At 41.7% G+C, this 23,525-nt stretch overlaps 2 protein-coding genes across 2 annotated transcripts in view; one reads left to right on the top strand and one right to left on the bottom strand.

Annotated features, from left to right (window-relative positions):
- WDR93 (WD repeat domain 93) overlaps nucleotides 1-16,494 on the bottom strand; it is a 49,696-nt gene extending 33,202 nt beyond the window's left edge. Inside the window, exons 1-2 of the mRNA XM_083184171.1 lie at nucleotides 16,187-16,494; nucleotides 11,415-11,778 (exon numbers count right to left, since the gene is read on the bottom strand). Of these exons, the coding sequence (XP_083040297.1) occupies nucleotides 11,415-11,681 (267 nt within the window). The 5' untranslated portion in view covers nucleotides 11,682-11,778; nucleotides 16,187-16,494. The remainder of the gene's footprint in view (nucleotides 1-11,414; nucleotides 11,779-16,186) is intronic.
- Nucleotides 16,419-23,318, top strand: PEX11A (peroxisomal biogenesis factor 11 alpha). Its single transcript, XM_083184173.1, has 4 exons — nucleotides 16,419-16,693; nucleotides 17,857-17,975; nucleotides 18,136-18,251; nucleotides 19,359-23,318. Exons 2-4 carry the CDS (start codon nucleotides 17,920-17,922, stop codon nucleotides 19,925-19,927), a joined length of 741 nt encoding a protein of 246 aa, XP_083040299.1. The 5' UTR covers nucleotides 16,419-16,693; nucleotides 17,857-17,919; the 3' UTR covers nucleotides 19,928-23,318.
- The last annotated feature ends 207 nt before the right edge of the window (nucleotides 23,319-23,525 follow it).

A 23,525-nucleotide genomic window follows, 5' to 3' on the forward strand; every position in this document is an offset into this window, starting at 1 on the left:
CTTATCTCTTGTCTTCACTTCTCTGTTCTCATCTCTTAACTCTTATCTTATCGCTTGTCTTCTCTTCTCTCTTCTCTTTGGTCTTCTCTTCTATCCTCTTATATCTTCTCTCTTGTCTTGTTTCTTGTCTTCACTTCTCTCTTCTCTTCAATCTTGTCATTTCTCTTCTCTTCACTCTTGTCTTATCGCGTGTCTTCTCTTCTCTCTTGTCTTCTCTCTTCTCTAGTCTCCTCTCTTGTCTTCTCTTCTCTAGTCTCTTGTCTTATATCTTGTATTCTCTTCTCTCTTGTCTTATATCTTGTCTTCTATTCTCTCTTCTTTCTTCTCTCTTCTCTTTTGTCTTATCTCTTGTCTACTCTTCTTTGTTCTCTCTCTTCTCTCTTTTCTTCTCTAGTCTCTTCTCTCTTGTCTTATCTCTTCTCTTCTCTAGTCTCTTCTGTCTTATCTCTTGTCTTCTCTTATCTCTTGTCTTCTTTTCTCTCTTCTTTCTTCTCTTCTCTATTTTCTTCTCTCTTTTCTTGTCTTCTCTTCTCTCTGTTCTCTTCACTCCTCTTCTCTGCGCTCTTGTCTTCTCTTTTCTCTCCTCTCTTCTGTTATCTCTTTTCTTCTACTCTCTCTTATCTCTCTTCTCTTCTCTCTATCTTGTCTTATTTCTTTTCTTCTCTTCTCTCTAGTCTTCTCTTCTGTCTTCTTTTCTGTCTTCTCTTCTCTCTTGTCTTATCTTCTCTTCTCTCTTCACTCATCTCTAGTATCTTCTCTTTTCTTATCTCTTGTCTTCTCTTCTCTCTTCCGTGTTCTCTTCACTCCTCTCTTCTCTCTTGTATTATCGCTTGTCTTCTCTTCTCTCTCCTCTTTTTTCTCCTCTCTTGTCTTCTCTCTTCTCGTCACTCCTCGCTTCTCTTCTCTCTTCTCTCCACTCCTCTCTTTTCTTCTCTCTTGTCTATTCTTCTCTCTTCTCTTCTCTCTCTTCTCTCTTGTCTTATCTCTTGACTTACCTCATGTCTTCTCTTCTCTCTTGTCTTCTCTATTGTCTTGTCTTCTCTCTTCTCTGTTGTCTTATATTTTCTCTTCTATTCTCTGTTCTCTTCTCTTATCTCTTGTCTTCTCTTATCTCTTGTCTTCTCTTCTTTGTTCTCTCTCTACTCCTCTCTTTTCTTCTCTTCTCTAGACTCTTCTCTCTTGTCTTATCTCTTCTCTTCTCTCTTGTCTTCTCTTCTGTCTTCTTTTCTGTCTTCTCTTCTCTCTTGTCTTCTCTTCACTCCTCTCTTCTCTTCTCTCTTGTCTATTCTTTTCTCTTCTCTTTTCTCATCTCTCTCTCTTCTCTTCACTCCTCTCTTATCTCTTGTCTTCTTTTCTCTCTTCTTTCTCTTCTCTATTTTCTTCTCTCTTTTCTTGTCTTCTCTTCTCTCTGTTCTATTCACTCCTCTTCTCTGCGCTCTTGTCTTCTCTTTTCTCTCCTCTCTTCTCTTATCTCTTTTCTTCTACTCTCTCTTATCTCTCTTCTCTTCTCTCTTCGCTTCTCTTCTATCTTGTCTTATTTCTTTTCTTCTCTTCTCTCTAGTCTTCTCTTCACTCTTCTCTTCTGTCTTCTTTTCTGTCTTCTCTTCTCTCTTGTCTTATCTCTTGTCTTCTCTTCTCTTTTCTTATCTCTTGTCTTATCTTCTCTCTTTTCTCTTCACTCATCTCTAGTATCTTCTCTCTTTTCTTATCTCGTCTTCTCTCTTCCGTGTTCTCTTCACTCCTCTCTTCTCTCTTGTATTATCGCTTGTCTTCTCTTCTCGCTCCTCTCTTTTCTCCTCTCTTGTCTTCTCTCTTCTCGTCACTCCTCTCTTCTCTCCTCTCACTTCTCTTTACTCCTCTCTTTTCTTCTCTCTTGTCTATTCTTCTCTCTTCTCTTCTCTCTTGACTTACCTCGTCTTCTCTCTTCTGTTGTCTTATATTTTCTCTTCTATTCTCTCTTCTTTCTTCTCTTCTCTTATCTTCTCTCTTCTCTTATCTCTTCTCTTCTTTGTTCTCTCTCTACTCCTCTCTTTTCTTCTCTTCTCTAGACTCTTCTCTCTTGTCTTATCTCTTCTCTTCTCTCTTTTCTTCAATCTTCTCATCTCTCGTCTTATCTCTTGTCTTCTCTTCTGTCTTCTCTTCTGTCTTCTTTTCTGTCTTCTCTTCTCTCTTGTCTTCTCTTCACTCCTCTCTTCTCTTCTCTCTTGTCTATTCTTTTCTCTTCTCTCTCTCTTCTCTTCACTCCTCTCTTCTCTCTTGCCTTCTCTTCTATCTTGTCTTATCTCTTGTCTTATCTATTTTCTTATCTCTTGTCTTCACTTCTCTCTTCTCTAGTCTCTTCTCTCTTGTCTACTCTTCTCTCTTGTCTTATCTCTTCTCTTCTCTCTTGTCTTATCTCTTGTGTTCTCTTCTCTCTTCTGTCTCATCTCTTCTCTGTTCTCTCTTTTCTTCTCTTCTCTCTTGTCTTGTCTCAGTTATCTTCTCTCTACTCCTCTCTTCTATCTTGTCTTTTCTATCTTCTCTACTTTCTTCTCTCTTCTCTCCTCTCATCTATTCTCTTCTCTTTTCTATTCTCTATTGTCTTATATCTTCTATTCTATTCTATCTTCTTTCTTCTCTCTTGTCTTATCTCTTCTCCCATCTCTTGTCTTTTCTTCTTTGTTCTCTCTCTTCTCTCTTTTCTTCTCTTCTCTAGTCTCTTCTCTCTTGTCTTATCTCTTCTCTTTTCAATCTTCTCATCTCTTCTCTCTTGTCTTCTCTTCTCTCTTGTCTATTCTTCTCTCTTCTTTTTTCTCTCCTCTCCTATTCTCTCTTGTCTTCTCTCTCTTCTCTCTTGTCTTCTCTCTCTTCTCTCTTTTCTTCTCTCTCTTCTCTCTTTTCTTCTCTTCTCTCTTGTCTTCTCTCTTGTCTTCTCTCTTGACTTACCTCTTGTCTTCTCTTCTCTCTTGTCTTATATTTTCTCTTCTATTCTCTCTTCTTTCTTCTCTTATCTCTTGTCTTCTCTTCTTTGTTATCTCTCTACTCCTCTCTTTTCTTCTCTTCTCTAGACTCTTCTCTCTTGTCTTATCTCTTCTCTTCTCTCTTTTCTTCAATTTTCTCATCTCTCTTCTCTCTTGTCTTATCTCTTGTCTTCTTTTCTGTCTTCTCTTCTCTCGTCTTCTCTTCACTCCTCTCTTCTCTTCTATCTTGTCTTATTTCTTGTCTTCACTTCTCTCTTCTCTAGTCTCTTCTCTCTTGTCTTCTCTCTTGTCTATTCTCTCTTGTCTTATCTCTTGTCTTCTCTTCTCTCTTGTCTATTCTTGTCTCGTCTCTCTCTCTCTTCTCTTCACTCCTCTCTTCTCTTCTCTCTTGTGTTCTCTTCTCTCTTATCTCTTGTCTTCTCTTCTCTCTCTTTTCTTCTCTTCTCTCTTGTCTTGTCTCAGTTCTCTTCTCTCTTCTCTTCACTCCTCTCTTCTATCTTGTCTATCTTCTCTACTTTCTTCTCTCTTCTCCTCTCATCTATTCTCTTCTCTTTTCTCTTCTCTATTGTCTTATATCTTCTCTTCTATTCAACCTTCTTTCTTCTCTCTTGTCTTATCTCTTGTATTCTCTCTTCTCTCATCTCGTCTTCTCTTCTTTGTTCTCTCTCTTCTCTCTTTTATTCTCTTCTCTAGTCTCTTCTCTCTTGTCTTATCTCTTCTCTTCAATCTTCTCATCTCTTCTCTCTTGTCTTATCTCTTGTCTTCTCTTCTCTTCACTCCTCTCCTCTTCTCTCTTGTCTATTCTTCTTTCTTCTTTTTTCACTCCTCTCCTATTCTCTCTTGTCTTCTCTTCTCTCGTCTTCTCTTCACTCCTCTCTTCTCTTCTCTCTTGTCTATTTTTCTCTCTTTTTTTTCTCTCCTCTCCTATTCTCTCTTGTCTTCTCTTATCTCTTGTCTTATCTCTTGTCTTATCTTCTCTAGTCTCCTCTCTTGTCTTCTCTTCTCTAGTCTCTTCTCTCTTGTCTTATATCTTGTCTTCTCTTCTCTATTCTCCGCTCTTTTCTCTTGTCTTATATCTTCTTTCTATTCTCTCATCTTTCTTCTCTCTTGTCTTCTTTGTTCTCTCTCTTCTCTGTTTACTTCTCTAGTCTTCTCTTCTCTTCACTCTTGTCTTACCGATTGTTTTCTCTTCTTTCTTCTCTTCTGTCTTCTCTCGTCTTATCACTTGTCTTCTGTTCTCTCTTGTCTATTCTTCTCTCTTCTATTTTCTCTTCTCTTCACTCCTCTCTTCTCTCTTGTCTTATCTCTTGACTTACCTCTTCTCTTGTCTTCTCTCTTCTCTTCTCTCTTGCCTTCTCTCTCCTCTCTTTTCTCTTCTCTTCTCTCTTGTCTTCTCTAGTCTCTTCTCTCTCGTCTTATATCTTGTCTTCTCTTCTCTCCTCTCTTGTCTTCTCTTCTCTAGTCTCCTCTCTTGTCTTCTCTAGTCTCTTCTCTCACTTCTCTTTACTAATCTCTTCTCTCTTGTCTATTCTTATCTCTTCTCTTTTCTCTTCTCTCTCCTCTCTTGTCTTCTCTATTGTCTTGTCTTCTCTCTTCTCTTCTCTGTTGTCTTATATTTTCTCTTCTTTCTTCTCTTCTCTCTTCTCTTATCTCTTGTCTTCTCTTCTTTGTTCTCTCTCTACTCCTCTCTTTTCTTCTCTTCTCTAGACTCTTCTCTCTTGTCTTATCTCTTCTCTTCTTTCTTGTCTTCAATCTTCTCATCTCTCTTCTCTTCTCTCTTGTCTTCTCTTCTGTCTTCTTTTCTGTCTTCTCTTCTCTTCTCTCGTCTTCTCTTCACTCCTCTCCTCTCTTCTCTTCTCTCTTGTCTATTCTTGTCTCGTCTCTCTCTCTTCTCTTCACTCCTCTCTTCTCTCTTTTCTTATCTCTTGTCTTATATCCTGTCTTCTGTTCTCTAGTCTCCTCTCTTGTCTTCTCTTCTCTCTTCTCTCTCGCTCTCTTCTCTCTTTTCTTCTCTTCTCTCATCTCTCTTGTCTTATCACTTGTCTTCTCTTCTCTCTCCTCCTCTCTTCTCTTATCTCTTCTATTTTCTCTTGTCTTAACTTTTCTTCTCTTCTCATCTCTCTTCACTCTTGTCTTATCGCTTGTCTTCTCTTCTCTCTTATCTTCTCTCTTGTCTTCTCTTCTCTCTTGTCTAATCTCTTGTCTTCTCTTCTTTGTTCTCTCTCTCTTCTATTCTCTCTTTTTTTTTCTCTAGTCTCTTCTCTCTTGTCTTATATCTTCTCTTCTATTCTCTCTTCTTTCTTCTCTCTTGTCTCATCTCTTGCATTCTCTCTTCTCTTGTGTCTTATCTCTTGTCTTCTCTTCTTTGTTCTCTCTCTTCTCTCTTGTCTTATCTCTTCTCTCTTCAATCTTCTCATCTCTCTTCTCTTCTCTCTTGTCTTCTCTTCACTCCTCTCTTCTTTTTTCTCTTCTCTCTCTTCTCTCCTCTCTCTTGTCTTATCTCGTCTTCTCTCTCTTCTCTCTTGTCTTCTCTTCTCTCTTCTCTAGTCTCTTTTGTCTTATATCTTGTCTTCTCTATTCTCCGCTCTTCTCTCTTGTCTTATATCTTCTTTCTATTCTCTCATCTTTCTTCTCTCTTCTCTTTTGTCTTATCTCTTGTCTTCTCTTCTGTCTTCTTTTCTGTCTTCTCTTCTCTTCTCTCTTGTCTATTCTTGTCTCTTCTCTTTTCTCGTCTCTCTCTTCTCTTTACTCCTCTCTTCTCTCTTTTCTTCTCTTCTCTCTTGTCTTATCTCTTGTCTTCTCTTCTCTAGTCTCCTCTCTTGTCTTCTCTTCTCTCTTCTCTTGTCGTATCTCTTGTCTTCTCTTCTCTCTTCTCTCGCTCTCTTCTCTCTCTTGTCTTATCACTTGTCTTCTCTTCTCTCTCTTCTATCTCCTCCTCTCTTCTCTTATCTCTTCTCTTTTCTCTCGTCTTATCTCTTTTCTTCACTTCTCTCTTCTCTTCTCATCTCTCTTCACTCTTGTCTTATCGCTTGTCTTCTCTTCTCTCTTCTCTTCTCTCTTGTCTTATCTCTTGTCTTCTCTTCTTTGTTTTCGCTCTCTCTTCTATTCTCTCTTTTTTTCTCTAGTCTCTTCTCTCGTCTTATATCTTCTCTTCTATTCTCTCTTCTTTCTTCTCTCTTGTATTCTCTCTTCTCTCTTGTCTTATCTCTTGTCTTCTCTTCTTTGTTCTCTCTCTCTCTTCTCTTTTCTTCTCTTCTCTAGTCTAATCTCTTCTCTCGTCTTCTCTTCACTCCTCTCTTCTTTTTTCTCTTCTCTCTCTTCTCTTCACTCCTCTCGTCTTATCTCTTGTCTTCTCTTCTCTAGTCTCCTCTCTTGTCTTCTCTTCTCCAGTCTCTTCTCTCTTGTCTTATCTCTTGACTTCTCTTCTTTGTTCTCTCTCCTCTTCTCTGTTTACTTCTCTAGTCTCTTCTCTCTTGTATTATCTCTTGTCTTCTCTTCTCTCGTCTCTACTCTCATCGTATCTCTTGTCTTCTCTTCTCTCCTCTCTTCATCTCTTCTCTTCTCCTTTCTCTTGTCTTATCTCTTGTCTTCACTTCTCTCTTCTCTTCCCATCTCTCTTCTCTTCACTCTTGTCTTATCGCTTGTCTTCTCTTCTGTCTTCGCTTCTCTCTTGTCTTATCACTTGTCTTCTCTCCTCTCTTCTCTCTTGACTATTCTTCTCTCTTCTCTTCTTTCTCTTCTCTTCACTCCTCTCTTGTCTTATCACTTGTCTTCTCTCCTCTCTTCTCTTGTCTATTCTTCTCTCTTCTCTTTTTTCTCTTCTCTTCACTCCTCTCTTCTCTTATCTCTTGACTTACCTTTTGTCTTCAATTCTCTCTTCTCTCTTGCCTTCTCTTCTCTCTCTTCTCTCTTTTCTTATCTTTTCTCTTCTCTTCAATTTTCTCATCTCTCTTCTGTTATCTCTTCTCTTCACTCTTGTCTTATCTCTTGACTTACCTCTTGTCTTCTCTCTTGCCTTCTCTTCTCTCTTGTCTTATCTCTTCTCTTCTCTCTCTTCTATTCTCTCTTTTCTTCTCTAGTCTCTTCTCTCTTGTCTTATCCCTTGTCTTCTCTTCTCTATTGTCTTATCTCTTGTCTTCTCTTCTTTGTTCTCTCTTCTATTCTCTTTTCTTCTATAGTCTCTTCTCTCTTGTCTTCTCTTCTCTCTTGTCTTCTCTTTTCTCTTCTCAGTTGTCTCTCTCCTCTTTTTTTCTCTTTTCTCTTCTCTCTTGTCTTATCTCTTGTCTTCTCTTCTCTTCACTCCTCTCTTCGCTCTTATCTTATCTCTTGTCTTCTCTTCTCTCTTGTCTTATCTGTTTTCTTGTACTCTCTCTTCTGTCTCTTCTCTCTTGTTTTATCTCTTGTCTTCTCTTCTCTCTTGTCTTCAATTTTCTCTTCTCTCTTCTGTTCTCTCTTCTCTTCACTCCTCTCTTATCTCTCTTCTCTCCTCTCTCTTGTCTTATCTCTTGATGTATCTCTTGTCTTCTCTTCTCTCTTGTCTTCTATCTTGTCTTCTCTCTTGTCTTCTATTCTCTCTTCTTTCTTCTCTTCTTTCTTGTCTTATCTCTGGTCTTCTCTTCTCTCTTGTCTTATCTCTTGACTTACCTCATGTCTTCTCTTCTCTCTTGTCTTCTCTATTGTCTTGTCTTCTCTCTTCTCTGTTGTCTTATATTTTCTCTTCTATTCTCTGTTCTCTTCTCTTATCTCTTGTCTTCTCTTATCTCTTGTCTTCTCTTCTTTGTTCTCTCTCTACTCCTCTCTTTTCTTCTCTTCTCTAGACTCTTCTCTCTTGTCTTATCTCTTCTCTTCTCTCTTGTCTTCTCTTCTGTCTTCTTTTCTGTCTTCTCTTCTCTCTTGTCTTCTCTTCACTCCTCTCTTCTCTCTTGTCTATTCTTTTCTCTTCTCTTTTCTCATCTCTCTCTCTTCTCTTCACTCCTCTCTTATCTCACTTCTCTTCTCTCACTTCTCTTCGCTCACTTCTCTTCGCTCACTTCTCTTCTATTCTCTCTTCTATTCTCTCTTCACTTCTCTCACTTCTCTTCTCTCACTTCTCTTCTCTCACTTCTCTTCTCTCACTTCTCTTCTCTCACTTCTCTTCTCTCACTTCTCTTCTCTCACTTCTCTTCTCTCACTTCTCTTTTCTCTCTTCTCTTCTCTCTTGTCTTCTCTCTTGTATTCTCTCTTGTATTCTCTCTTGTCTTCTCTTCTCTCTTCTCTCTTGTCTTGTCTTCTCTCTTCTCTTTTCTTCTCTTCTCTCTTGTCTTCTCTTCTCTCACTTCTCTTCTCTCACTTCTCTTCTCTCACTTCTCTTCTCTTCTATTCTATCTTCACTTCTCTCTTCTCTTCTCTTCTCTCCTCTTTTCTCTTCTCTGTTCTCTCTTGTCTTTTCTCTCCTCTGCTCTCTCTTGTCTTATCTCTTTTCTTTTCTCTCTTCTCTCGTCTTATCTCTTGTTTTCTCTTCTCTCACTTCTCTTCACTCTTCTTCTCTTCTTCTCCCTTCTATTCTCTCCTCTTCTCTTCTCTCCTCTTTGCTCTCCTCTGTTCTCTCTTGTCTTATCTCTCTTCTCTTCTCTCTTCTTTTATCTCTTCTCTGCTCTGTTCTCTCTTGTCTTATCTCTCTTCTCTCTCCTCTTCTCTCACTTCTCTTCTCTCTTGTCTTATCTCTTCTCTGTTCTCTCTTGTCTTATCTCTCTTCTCTTTTATCTCTTTTCTTCTCTCCTCTGCTCTCTCTTGTCTTATCTCTTTTCTCTCTTCTCTTCTCTCTTGTCTTCTCTTCTCTCACTTATCTTCTCTCTTCACTTCTCTTCTTCTCTCTTCTATTCTCTCTTCTCTTCTCTCTAGTCTTCTCTCTTCACTTCTCTCTTCTCTCTTCTATTCTCTCCTCTTCTCTCCTCTTTTCTCTTCTCTCCTCTGTTCTCTCGTCTTATCTCTCCTTTTATCTCTTCTCTTCTCTGTTCTCTCTTGTGTTATCTCTCTTCTCTTCTCTCTTCTTTTATCTCTTTTCTTATCTCCTCTGTTCTCTCTTGTCTTATCTCTTTTCTTTTCTCTCTTCTCTTCTCTCTTGTCTTCTCTTCTTTCTTCTCTCTTCTCTCCTCTCTTGTCTTATTGCTTGTCCTCTCTTCTCTCGTCTTATCTCTTATATTATTGGTTCAGTACTTATATGTTAGCCGGGCGCTTAGCCGGCGTAGTCATTGCCTGGCGGCCGGCTAAGCAGCGGGCGCGCAGGTGGTGAGAGGGCGGGCGGTGAGGTGGCGCTGACGCGGGAGGGTGGGCGGGTGTCAGTGATGCGGGAGTGTGGGCAGGTGGCGGTGATGCGAGAGGGAGAGTGAGCGGGCGGCGGTGACACACGCGGGAGGGTGGGCGGGTTGCGGTGACGCGATGCGGCTGCTGGGGGAGCATCACATGTTTTCCCGGCCACTTTTGCCATCGATGGTCCCCCAGCCACCTTTGCCATCGATGGTTACCATCGATGGAAAAGTGCAACTGACCATCGATGGTGTTTAAGTATGTTGTACACATCGATGGTCATCCAGGGATGGCCATCGTTGCCTTTGCCATCGATGGCAAAAGTGCAACTGACCATCGATGGTGTATAAGTATGCAATGGATGACCATTGATGTTTTTGCACATCGATGGTCATCCAGGGATGGTGACATCGATGGTGGGAAACCATCTGGTTCTTCTCCATTGATGTAAAAACTATTTGACATTGGCCATAAACCATCAATGTTTTGTAAACATCGATGGTCATCCCTAAGTGCTGGGACTGTCATGGCGGACCCACGAAGAGCATGTCCCCACTATCCACGTCATACCCCCACTATCCACGTGGGCATGGAGTTAACTTTATAAAGTGTGGCGAGGTCAGCAAGCCCCGCGAGGGGACACAGATACGTCCGCCACGCTTCGGGCTCACTTTATAGAATTAACTCCTCGCCCGGTGGATAGTGGAGGTATGACGTGGATAGTGGGGATATGAAACATTATGCATTCACGTAGCTCCAAATACGTAACTTACTTAGTTTACTTAAGTTATGTAGTTTACGTAACTAGCATAGTGTTGTATTGGTATGCTCAATACACCACTACGCAAACTACGTAACGGGCGCCCAACTAACATATAAGTAACATATAAGTACCATTGGAATAAACAAAATCTCCCCTTTAACTACTACATGTTTGTCATGAGCCAGTGATTTATTTTCTCTGCATGCTTAAAATCTGAGCTATAACATTACAGCAGAGCCAGTGTCCTACAGTGATAGGGGGCCATATTTAGAGGAGTGGCCAGTCTCCACAGGGGGTGCAGCCAGCTGCCAAAGAGGTTTGGGGAACCATTAGACAGTAAAAAGAGTAGTAAAGTATAGTAAATACTATTAGTGCATGCATGATATTGTAGCAGATTAATAATGGAAATGCACTGTAGAAAATACACCATTGCAGTATAATGTAACATGTATAACGCCCATAGTGCCCAGTCTAAAATGTTGTCCCCAGAAGAGGAGGTGGGCCAAGGTTTCCTCTATATCCCTGTGGACCAGACCAACCCTGGAGCCAGACAAACCTCAGGATCCAAGTAGCCAATACCCCTAAAACACTCTAACTTTATCGAATCATATCAATTTATGACAGATCATTTTTTCGCTGGCTCCTAGATTTGACATACTGGCACATACATTCTTTATTATTTACCCAGACATGAATTGGATCTTTTGTTGTGGGCAGTGGCAGATTTTACCTATGGGCTCTAGGATTGCAGCCCCCTGTAACATCCACTACTGCGGGAGCGAGCCAGATGCAGTCTGTGAGACTGCACTGGCTTCACTGTAACTGGCAGTAACCTTCCGAAGTCCAACCTGCCAGTCTCCCTCAGTAAGGCAGTCCCATTGGGAGGTGTTCCCTCCTTTCGGGACTGTCAGTCTGGGCTGCTATAGGCAGATAGCTGCCTTGACATGCAGCGCTAGGCCTCCTCTATGGACTGCAGCCAATAGAAGCCGCGGGTATGCGCATGTGCAGTACCGTTGACGAAACTGTGCATGCACTGAGCCCGGCACCTATAAACTGCATTGTTCAGGCTCCAGGACTGTGACTAAAGCAAGAAGCAGTGGCCTGGAGTGGTACCCAGCAGCAGGGCCAGCAGCAGCCCTCCTTGTACAGTAAGGTAGGAGCCTGCTTGTGGGTGTATACATTATTGAATAAGAAGGCTGTTTATGCATTAGACTGTTGACTATACCTACATCAGTTTACCTCTCAGAATCTGATGACTATCTAACAGTTGTGTATGAACATTAAAGAAAAAAACAAAAAACAAAAAAAAAAAAAAACATAAAGGTTCCTAAAAAAATATGTTACTTGCCAAAAGCATATCTTGCTGGATTACTACAAAAACATAATGTAATGAGAACAATAATTACTTCAATTTCTGCCGTTGGCTGAGAGATGTTGATTTTAGCCTTCAGTTTCTCTGACTCACGATTTTTCTCCTGTATCTTAATAACTTCAAGAACCTGGTCAATCAGAAACTCTACTACTTTAGCAATCATCCGATACGGCTGTGGCAGACAGTCTTGTGCTTGCTCTGGATCCCTCAGGAAGAAATCTTCTTCCTGTTCCTCACTGGTCCAGTCTTTCTCAGATCCAGGAGGTATTTCTAAAAGCCCCTTCCTAATATACAGCGGCATTGCTGCGGGATCCAGCAGGTGACAGCAAGCAATGTTGTTAACTAGGAGCTGTTTGAGTTACTTCTGATAACGGATTCCTTCATCAATTTCCATTCACCTGAAGATAAAATATATCTATTATTTATTGAATACTTACTGTAGGACCAACATTCAAACTGAATATATGTACTTTTGAAACATCATACAATTAGCCTTACAGCATACCTTACACCTGTCCTGTTTTTTGGGACTGTGCCGTTCCATGGACAGAACAGTGCGTTGCGCAGTGGGGCCATGCCTCTTTTTTGGGAACAGGAGCCTAGATTCCCACATCAGGTATGTTGGTAGAATTGTTACAGTCTTATACAGCACATATAAGTTAATGTTGAGAGAGTACCAAATTAGCAGATAAACAATTTTGTGTAGATCTTTGAAAAAAGGTGGAATATGTATGGGTATGGCAAATATGATTATTTGCTATGGGTTAACTATTTCAGTGCAGCTACCAGTGCGCCCATTTTTTTATATTGTGCCTTCCAATTCCAGTTGTATAATTCCAGTTATTAACTCACATCACATAAGGCACCGAATTGACAGTTGGACCACAAGGCCACACTTTTCTCACTTTCATAAATGGTTTTTAGTGATAACATGGGAGGATTCTGTTGGGAGCGAGGTTTATCGAGGTAAAAAAAAAACTGTGTTACATTGTTACCATTTTTTAAATACTGCAGGAATGTGCATTCCCGATACCCATGGTATCTAATAAAAAACTGCGAAAAACCCATTGCAGCAGGGTTTTTTAATTTCCCACCCACAATTGAATCTACCTAATAAAACTCGTCAGATACTGGGGTGGTACAGTATGGGCTGTTCATGTGTGATGCATGTGAAAAGATAACCTTATATATACTACGAGGCTGAAGTTGGCTTTTTATTCACTTCTTATTCGAGCTCCAGCTTCTTATTCAGGACAATCACTTTTACAAGGGTTAACGAGTCTTGGGCCACAAATTTGACACCAGAAATCCACACAGGGGGGGTCACTTACATATGACCCACTTGCAATTTCTTTTGATCAACAAGGATTTGGGCAGAAATCGGGCACTAAAATGGGCATAGGTCCCAGATATCATCATAAGTAGCTGGTGTCCTGCAAGGGTTAAACAGCGTTGGTCAAAAAATATTACACTTGAAACCCACACAGGCAGTTCACGTACATATGACCCACTTGCAATATCTTTTGACCAACAAGGATCTGGTCAGAAATAGGGCAATAAAATGGGCATAGGTCCCAGATATGATATTGAGTAAATAGCTGGTGTCCTGCAAGGGTTAAACAGCGTTGGTCAAAAAATATTACACTTGAAATCCACAGAAGGGGGTCATTTACTTATGACACACTTACAATTTGTTTTGACCAACAAGGATTTGGCAGAAATCGAGCACTAAATTGGGCATGGGTCCCAGATTTCATCATTTTGAACAAGTAGCTGGTGTCTTGCAAGGGTTAAACAGCGTTGGTCAACAAATATTACACTTGAAACCCGCACAGGGGGGTCAGGGGCAGATTTATTAAGCTTGGAGAAGAGATAAACTGGAGATAAAGCGGAGAAAAGGTAAAAGGAGCTAAATCACCAGCCAATCAACTGTCTTTTTCAAACACAGCTGATTGGCTGGTGCTTTATCTCCTTTTACCTTTTCTCCGCTTTATCTCCAGTTTATCTCTTCTCCAAACTTAATAAATCTGCCCCTCACTTACATATTTTGACCAACATGGATTTGGGCAGAAATAGGGCAATACAATGGGCATAGGTCCCAGATTTCTACCCAAATCCTTGTTGGTCAAAAGAAATTGCAAGTGGGTCATATGTTCGTGAACCCCCTGTGCGGGTTTCAAGTGTCATAGTGTTTGACCAATGCTGTTTAACCCTTGCAATATACCAGCTACTTATTCATATTGATGACATCTGGGACCCATGCCTACTTTAGTACCCAATTTCTGCCAAAATCCTTGTTGGTCAAAAGAAATAGCAAGTGGGTCATATGTAAGTGACCCCCCGTGTGGATTTCTAGTGTAATATTTTGTGACCAACACTGTTTAACCCTTGCAGGATACCAGCTACTTATTCAAAATGATGAAATCTTGCACCAATGCTCATTTTAGTGCCCGATTTCTGCCCAAATCTTTGTTGGTCAAAAGAAATTGCAAGTGGGTCATATGTAAGTGACCCCCCCTGTGTGGGTTTCAAGGGTAATATATTTTGACCAACGCTGTTTAGCCCTTGCAGGACACCAGCTACTTATTCTACATTATGACATTTGGGACTTATACCCACTTTAGTACTCAATTTCTGCCCAAATCCTTGTTGGTTAAAAGAAATTGCAAGTGGGTCATATGTACGTGACCCCCTGTGCGTGTTTCAAGTGTAATATTTTTTGACCAACGCTGTTCAACCCTTGCAGGACACCAGCTACTTATTGAAAATGATGAAATCTGGGACCTATGCCCATTTTAATGCCCGATTTCTTCCCAAATCCTTGTTGGGCAAAAGAAATTGCAAGTGGGTCATATGTAAGTGACCCCCCCCTGTGTGGGTTTCAAGTGTGATATTTTTTGACCAACGCTGTTTAACTCTTGCAGGACACCAGCTACTTATTCAAAATGATGACATTTGGGACCTATGCACACTGCCAGATTTCTGCCCAAATCCTTGTTGGTCAAAAGATATTGCAAGTGGGTCATATGTAAGTGACCCCCCTGTGTGGGTTTCAAGTGAAATATTAGTACTTGTTTCCTAGCACGGCGCCACCGATTTTAATTGTATTGATCGCGGCCGCAAAAATCGCGTCGATCGCATCGCATGCCAACCAAATCGCATGCGATACGATCGACGCGATTTTTGCATTGGAATCAATGTAAAATGGTCCCTGAGACCCAATTTTACATTGATTTCAATGTAAAAAGCCCCAAAACCCCCCATTTTCATTGCAAACCCCCCCTTATGGGTGAAATGGCCCTACATTGTTAACGCCACCCCACTATTGACTCCAACCCGAAGCGTGGCGAGCGCCGCGAGCCTGGGAGGGGCGGCGGTACGCGTCCTCCGACCTTTTCATACCCCCACTATCCACGTCGGCGTGGAGTCGCTCTTATAAAGTGTGGCGAGCCCGAAGCGTGGCGAGCCCCGCGAGGGGACGCGCATAACTTCACAGGTATACGCGTCCGCTCGCCACGCTTCGGGCTCGGTGGCTCGCTGCGCTCGCCACACTTTATAACGTCAACTCCATGCCGACGTGGATAGTGGGGGTATGAAAAGGTCGGAGGACGCGTACCGCCGCCCCTCGCGGGCTCGCAGCGCTCGCCATGCTTCGGGTTGGCGTCAATAGTGGGGTGGCGTTAACAATGGGGGGGCATTAACCATACTTAATACCCATGAGGGGGCATATACAATGAGAAATTGGCCCATTTCCCATTGTTCCCTATGTAAAATTGCATTGATCGCGTCGATCACATCGCATGCCATTATAATGGCATGCGATCGACGCGATCAACGCGATTTTAACTTTAAAACTCATTTAACATTGTTCTCTATGGGAAATCGCATTGATCGCGTCTGTCGCATCGCGTGCCATTATAATGGCACGCGATGGACACGATCAACGCGATTTTCTCTTTACCGGCAATTAAAGCTGGTAATTGACAGAAAATCGCGTCCATCGCGTCGATCGCATGCGATCAACCCCGACGGGCGCCGTGCTAGGAAACAAGTACCGAAATATTTGTTGACCAACGCTGTTTAACCCTTGCAGGACACCAGCTACTTATTCAAAATGATGAAATCTGGGACCCATGCCCACTTTAGTGCCCAAATTCTGCCCAAATCCTTGTTGGTTAAAAGAAATTGCAAGTGGTTCATATGTACATGACTACTCTGCGCGGGTTTCAAGCGTAATATTTTTTGACCAATGCTGTTTTACCCCTGCAGAACACCAGCTACTTATTCAAAATGATGAAATGGACCCATGCCCACTTTAGTGCCTAAATCCTTGTAGGTTAAAAGAAATTGCAAGTGGGTCATGTGTAAGTGACCCCCTTGTGTGGATTTCTGGTGTCAAATATGTGGTCCAAGACTCATTATTCCTTGTAAAAGTGATTGTCTTGAATAAGAAGCTGGAGCTCGAATACATACCTCCCAACATGACCCTCTCCAGGAGGGATCAATGCTCTGTTCCTGGACTTCCCCCTGAATATATGATTGCCATCACCTGTGTTACTTGAACCTGGTTAATTGATAAGAAAGGTGTTTCACCTCAGGTGATGGCAATCATACTTTCACGGGAAGTCCAGAAACAGAGCATTCTGTCCCTCCTGGAGAGGTTAATGTTGGGAGGTATGCGAATAAGAAGTGAATAAGAAGCTGGCCGAATAAGAAGCCAACCTCGTATATATACCCTGGATTAGTGACAGGGGGGCTGGTTGCTTCTGTTCACTTATCCCCCTCGTATATAAACAGTATGCTCACCCGCTGCACTCCGGTCACTGCCAGCCGCCCTCCATCAGACGAGTCTCAGACTCATACGTCTTGTTATTGCACGTCGCCATAGTAACCCCGGCCACCGGAAGAGCCTGATATACGACTCACAGCTGCCCCCTACCGCGTGCATCCTGCTGCAATGTATCCTGATGCATGCCTGCTATTATACTAGATATTATAGTACATATAGATATAAGGGCAGAGCATCAGCAGACCCGTGCACCTGCACACGCTGCATTATCAGGCACAGTGACAACTGCTGGCATGAGGCCGTGCTGTCTGTCACTTACTGGAATTACCTGTATAGGATGTTATGGGGGCGGAACCATTGTTACGGGGTGGCATTTTCTGGCGGAAAGTCATGTGACATGGCGGTGGTCACTGGCTGCACCATGGCTGGCCCGGGTCCTATGGCCCTGCCCATGTGCTGAGTCGTACGCTGTGCCTGAGCAGCACAGGTGAAGTCAGGTGGCTGGCTGCCCAGCAGTCACACAGGTCAGCCTGCCCCTAGCTCCCTTCCGTCGGCTCTGTCACTCTGGTTAGGGTTATCGCGTGTTGTACAGTGGGGACTGGAGTATACAGCAGGCTGTGCTGGGGCACTATATAAACTTGGGACGTAACTATGAATGTACTGCAAGTAATTTTATCCTCAAATGAGATTGGAAGCAGAAGTTATAAGATAATTATAACCCGGACAATAAAGCCAATAATGAGCGTCACTGCTGTGTATGCCTATATAATGGGGGTTGTGTAAGAGATATGTATATATTGCATAATGTTGTATCACTTAACTGTATGCTTATATATAATGTATGGTTATTATATATAATCTGCCGGGGATAAGTAAAAACCGGACAGTGAAAAAACACAGGGACGTCATGGTTGATTTTTGCCTGAAGTCTGTGTATTATTTATTTGTTAAGTTATTTATATAGCGCACTTAACAGAATAGTTGAACATTCACATCAGTCCCTTCCCCACTAAAGCTTACAATCTATATTCTCTACCACATGTACACAAATTCTATCTAGGGTTAATTTTGTTGGGAGCCAATTAACCTAACAGTATATTTTTGGGTTGTGGGAGTACCTGGTGGAAATCCACGCAAGCACAGGGAGAATATACAAACTCTGCTAAGTTAGGGCCATGGTGGGAATCAAACTCATGACTTCAGCGCTGTGAGGCAGTAATGCTAACCATTACACCGTCCATGCTGCCCGTCTGCTGTGACCATGTATGCCAGGATAGGGAGCCTTCGTCCCTCAAACTGTTGTTGAACTATATATCCCAGCATGGCCAAATAGCAAAACTGGAGCAAGGCATCCTGGGATGTGTAGTTGAAAAACAGCTGGAGGGCTGAAGGTTCCCCATCCCTGATGTATGCAGTGACACATGGCGCCTAATTTGATACTGCCATTTCCAGTCGGCATCGCCATAGACCTTCACGAGAAGTTGATGTTCCCAGTTGTTGCTTATAGGCTCTAAATGTGTACGGTTACGAGTGGAGGGTGCACTTTTACATAGGTTGTACATTTATTCTGTATGTTGTGTCTGCAAACTATGTAAAACTTACCATGTGCTCTAACTGTAGTCATATGCATGAGTGTATTTTTCCTTTTAAGACTTTCAAATGAATTTCTCATTTTTCCATAATACAGGCAATTATATAAATCTGTAACCACAGAGTGCAGTTCGGTGTGGACAACACTGTACTACTGATCATGGATTCTTTTGTGAAGTTTACAAACCAGAGTCAAGGGAGAGATCGACTCTTCAGGTACAAGTTTGACGTTAACACCTTTGAATCAGTGTCTGCCTTTGGTAATTACTGTGTCATTCTTACCTGGAGGTATCCGTATTAACAAAAAAAAATTCTAGGAATTCACTTTTTTGTTCATCCACAGAAAATACATCACACTCCTTTTCTTCCATTTCAGAGCTACTCAGTATGCATGCATGTTGCTTAGTTATGTATTAGAAAATAAAGCTGGCAGAGAGAAAGTGGTAATGAAGCTCAAACGAGTGGAATCTAACATGAGTTCTGGGCGTAAATGTAAGTACCACACCTGGCTGTGACCATCTCCCCTAGTTGCCGTAGATCAACTAACTTTGTTCCATTTTACTAATTACTAGAGCACAATTAAAGAGAACTCCATCCGTAGCATTTTGCAAATGCATGACAATAGATACATTGTTTTCTTTCTTGCTCCTAATCTTGTAATAAACTTTAGTTGTTTTTAAGAGTGATCTTGCCCACACTATGTAATTGTATTTGCTCAAGGCCTTATAGTGCAGGGAGAATATGTCGTAGTCCGGGATGGAGTCAGGTCTATATACATGGCATTGGACAGAGATCTGAATCTTTCATGATAATATCTTATATGATGCCACAAGATTTTTGTAGCAACATGCATCAAAATATATATGTATATAATATTTGAACAGACCAGTTTACAAATGTATATATTAGACTTTATAATAACCTGAATATTACACAGAGGAGTGAGAGGGCCCAGCTCACATTGGATATGGATGGACACAGACTGGCGGAATTCAACTACTAGCAAATTGCTGCCAAATATGGGTCATTGGGTCGACCGTTGAAGGTTGACATGGCTTAGGTTGACATGGCTTAGGTTGACATATGAAATAGGTTGACATGGTTGGAAGGACAACATAAGCATTTGGTCACGAATATCGACATGGACACCATCAAAGTGTACCGCATGGCTTGCCAAGCAAGCTTCATGCTTCACTATTCTTTTCTCCCTCCGCGCCCTAATGGATGGTAGGGCATGAAATACCGCCTGTCGGCACATATCGGCCTTTTGACTGTCAATCTAATGCTTGTGTCAACTTTTCAACCCTGTCGATCTTAGCCATTTCGACTTATTTCATGTGTCGACCATATATGTGTCAACCTACCGACTGTATACCAGAACCGGAACTCTGTTGCACTATAGATATTCCATTTGCCAGGTAAAATTATACGAAAATGTTTTCTGGTTTCCAGCTGTGCTTATTGGTAGTGAACTGTACACATATTAATTGGTGTCATCAATTCTGAACTTGCTCAGTGGACTTGGTTACCATCTATGTTAACGTTTATCCCAGTGCTCATCTGAGAGTTAAATGATTAACTCAGCTTGTTGTCTTTCAGTGTTCCGACTAGGCAACATGGTACATGCCATAGAAGCTGCAAAAGTTGCTGCGCGGATTTCAGATCCCATCTTATGCTATTGTTTAACAGCTGCCAATCTAAACCGTGTTCTTTATTTTACTTGTGACACTGTCCTGTGGGCAAGAAGTGTGGAACTAGTAACCGGAATCAACAAGGAGAAATGGCGCCATCGAGCTGCTCAGTGTTATTTCTATTCTCTCCTCTTTCACATAGCCAGGGATTTGTATGTAATAAGACAGTGCATGGAGAGAGAAGCTAAAGAGAGGGGACGTGTGACAAAAGATGCTAATCCTGAGAACGGACATGATCTAAACCACAACGCCCCAATTAAAAGCCTTGAGAGTTTCTTCATTTTACTTGTCAGGAGCCTACGGAAACACCCACCTGTCTTATTGGACACCATCAAAAACGTGTGTGATCTTTTCAGTCCTCTCGACCGCTTAGGAGTTTATAAAACTAATCAAGGATTCATTGGTATATGTGGCCTGTTGTCTTCAATTCTGGGTATCATTACGGTTGCAAATCCGCTATTAAAACTAAAAAATTAATTAGGATAACTAAGAAAGGGGGCAATGATGGTAATAACACTTATTCACTATGCTGCTATTTGCTACAAATGAAAGGTTTTTACTAATTTAGATTATATTTATACTAGAAATGTTTTACTGATAACTATTATATAGGATAGATCAGAATGGTCTGCATTCAGAATATATTTTTGTTATACATTACTACACTTTATATGCAGTGGAAGAAGGGTCCAGTATGGTACAGATTTATCTTTCTCATGATCAGACTTCATCCATAAGAAAATATTAGCTATTTCTAATCAGTGGGATTGGAAGGTGAGGCATCTCACTTTTAAGATGCAACCTCTCAACCCAAAATGTTTACAGGAGTTGTTTATCCGATAACGCTCCTGAATATACACCTACACAAGTATTGGGTAATGGACCCAATATTTGTAAAGGTATGTACCTAGCATTACACCTTTTTTGTTTTTATGTTTACAGTTCAACATTCTCCTATCTAATGAATGACGTCTGTCATGGATACAGAAGGCAGGATTTCCGGTCAGAAGCCATAATATCATTGATTGTGGTTTCAATTGGTTCTTTTGCTTCCTCTCAGATGTTACACAGCTTTTGATTCTAGCTAGGCTGGTAGATTAACTATGGAGACCTGTAGAATCCCTAATTTGGGGAAGCTATCTCAAGCTGGTAATGTCGTTTTAAAAAAATGTTTTTAATATACCTGTAATTATCTAAAAGGCTTAACAAGAAGCAAAAAATAATTTGGGCTGGAATTAAGTGCCCTACCATGAAACATAACAATTAATATCCCTTTTACATCGCCGCAAAAACCCAGGTCAGTGGCGGTGTAAATGGGTCACGCTGTCCCTTTACATGGGACATCTACCCGGGTCCTGACCTGGGTAGAACACAGCTAGGACCTGGGTAGAGGATAGTCTAAACGGGTATGCCGGGTCATCTGACTCGGCTCCTGTTTACATGAATGGGGACGTCCGACCAGTGGACCGCAGCATCCGCAGGTTGGATGGGGGGGGGGGGGGGCACACAGTCTTCTCTGCTGTCTGCTATACTCTGCAGACAGCAGCAGCAGAGGACGATGGTCCTGGAGCTGGGAGATGATGTCATCTTCAAGCGCCGCCTCCGTCTACACTGCAGGTAGGCACTGCAGTGTAAACGAGGTAAATCCCGGCTCCGACACGGCTTGGATCCTTGTTCCAAATGCCGAGTTGGATCTGGGATTTTTGATGTAAAAGGGGTATTATTAACCAACTCTTCAGGTTCCAGTCCTGCATTTATTGCTCTGATCAAAAGACCCACCTAGCATGAATAGTATGTTTATGGGCGGGGGCATAAACTAAAGACAAGATGACCTTATTGGCTGTATTGTTACACCCAATAAGTAAAATTATATATCACTTAAATTTAACCTTGTGGGGGGAATTCATATGAGCGCAGGAGATTTGGGGGTTTATTCTAGTTCACTCGCAAGGGCACAATCACTCTCTAATGGACAAAACCATGTGCACTGCAGGTGGGGCTGATGTAACATGTGCAGAGAGAGTTACATTTGGGTGGGGTTTGTACTTCAAACTGATATCTCTGTTGCAGTGTAAAAATAAATTAGCCAATATTTACCCTGCACAGAAACAATAAAACACCCAATTCTAACTCCCTCTGCGCATGTTACATCAGCCCTACCTGCAGTGCATAGGGTTTTGTCCATTAGCGAGTGATTGTGCCTTTGCGAGTGAACCAGAATAACCCCCTTTTGATTGTATTAGCCACGGAAAATGTCTTTCTTTTTTTTTATTTATTAATGCACCCCTGAACAAATCTGACTGTATCTGCATGTGACCCCCACCCCTGGTAGGCAGCAGAATTGAGAACTACTTCTCCCAGCAGCCCCTCTCACCTTCCAGCATCTCCCTCCCCCAACCAGTATGTATAAAAAAAATTCTTGCTCCACAGGTTTTTTTAAAGCTGAAAACCCTTTGTGCATTTAATTTTTTTTTGAATATCACAGGTAGCAGGAGCATGCATTCCCACGGTAATCTAAAATTGGGCGCATTGTCCGTTGTCCAAATTGGGGCTACTTAAGTACGTGTGTAATGTTTATTTTATTCTAATTTCCTACTAGGCCAAAGCATGTGAACCTCTTCTTCCACTCACAGCCATTAAACTGTGTCTCTGATTAGTCATACTGTCCCAACATCAGTTAGAAGAGAGCAGGAATGGTGAAAACATAGTGAAACCTTGTGGTATCACTAACTGGAATGCATCTGTCCGCCTGTATCAGCCCTTCAATATGGCATAAATCAGGCATGATCAAACTGTGGCACTCCAGCTGTTGTGAAACTACACATCCCAACATGCCCTGCCATAGTTTTTGCATTCCCTAATAGCAAAACTGTGACAATACATGATGGGACTTGTAGTTTCACGACAGCTGGAGGGCCATAGTTTGGCCATGCCTGGCATACATCTGTGGTGGACGTGCTTGGCTGGCAGGATTGCTTGTTTTAAACATCTATCCTGCTGTTTTTCAAAGGCAGTGCACCACCCCATGCCTATCACCTGGGTATCAGGAACAATGACCTTGTGCCCTGGAAACACATATCTGAAAGCCGCAGGTGCTGCTAATCAGCCCAACCCTGATCACATCAGTTAGGAAACATGGCCTGGATCTCATTTTCCTGCTGCTGCTTCTCTAATGCTGTGTACACATGGGGGCGATAAGGGCTGAAATCGCTGGGAATATGGTCGCTGAGCGACCATATTGCCAGTGATTGGAGTGTGCACCAGCGATAAATCGCCGGGTGCGCGCTCCCGTTTTCAGCCCCTGAATGGTCGCTAGTCGGAGGAACATGCTCCTCCGACCAGCGACATCCCCTGCCTCTTCACCCAGCAGTGTTTAACTTTTCATCTCTGGTCGCAGATGAAAACGGGACACGGGGCAATTTGATTGCTGAGCAATATATTGCCAGCAATATATTGCCAACGATCATATTGCCCCGTGTGTACGCACCTTTAATCATGTTCTGGTTTCTCCGATTTATCCTCATGTGGAAACATGCTGTATTTGCCACAGCTGATATAAACTTTGTCGTAATTTAGCTGAGGATTTTTATAATGCTGCCTTGAGATTTTGGTATTTTATAGTTGTGCTGCTATATTTAGTATGGATTGATTTTCAAAGGTGTGATTTGAGATTCTTGATAATGTGTATTGTTCATTTGCAGAAGCTAACGACTCAGACAACCCCAATACCTCAGTAAGTTAAGTTTTCTGATTTAGGCTTTTTGTCAATCAGGATTTGAGAAATCCTGGTGTAAACCACTCCTACATCATTGGAATTGCTCATATGACAATGTGTAAACAAAGCAATAAAATAATTTCCAAAAATGTCCTTCATTTTGTGTGTTTCACTTTAAATTAGTCGAGTTTTTTTTTTTTTTCATTTAATAGAACACCAGCATATTCTAACAAGGCGTACAAGTATGCACCTGTATTATGCTAGGAGATTTACAGTGGCAATAGTAAATGATAAAATTACAATAATTTATACTCCCTGTAGTACATGGCCAGACCTTTCTAAATGTGCTGGGATTTCAAC

Source organism: Crinia signifera, chromosome 4, assembly GCF_055691185.1.
Source record: "Crinia signifera chromosome 4, ASM5569118v1, whole genome shotgun sequence".
Classification (NCBI taxonomy): Eukaryota; Metazoa; Chordata; class Amphibia; order Anura; family Myobatrachidae; genus Crinia; species Crinia signifera.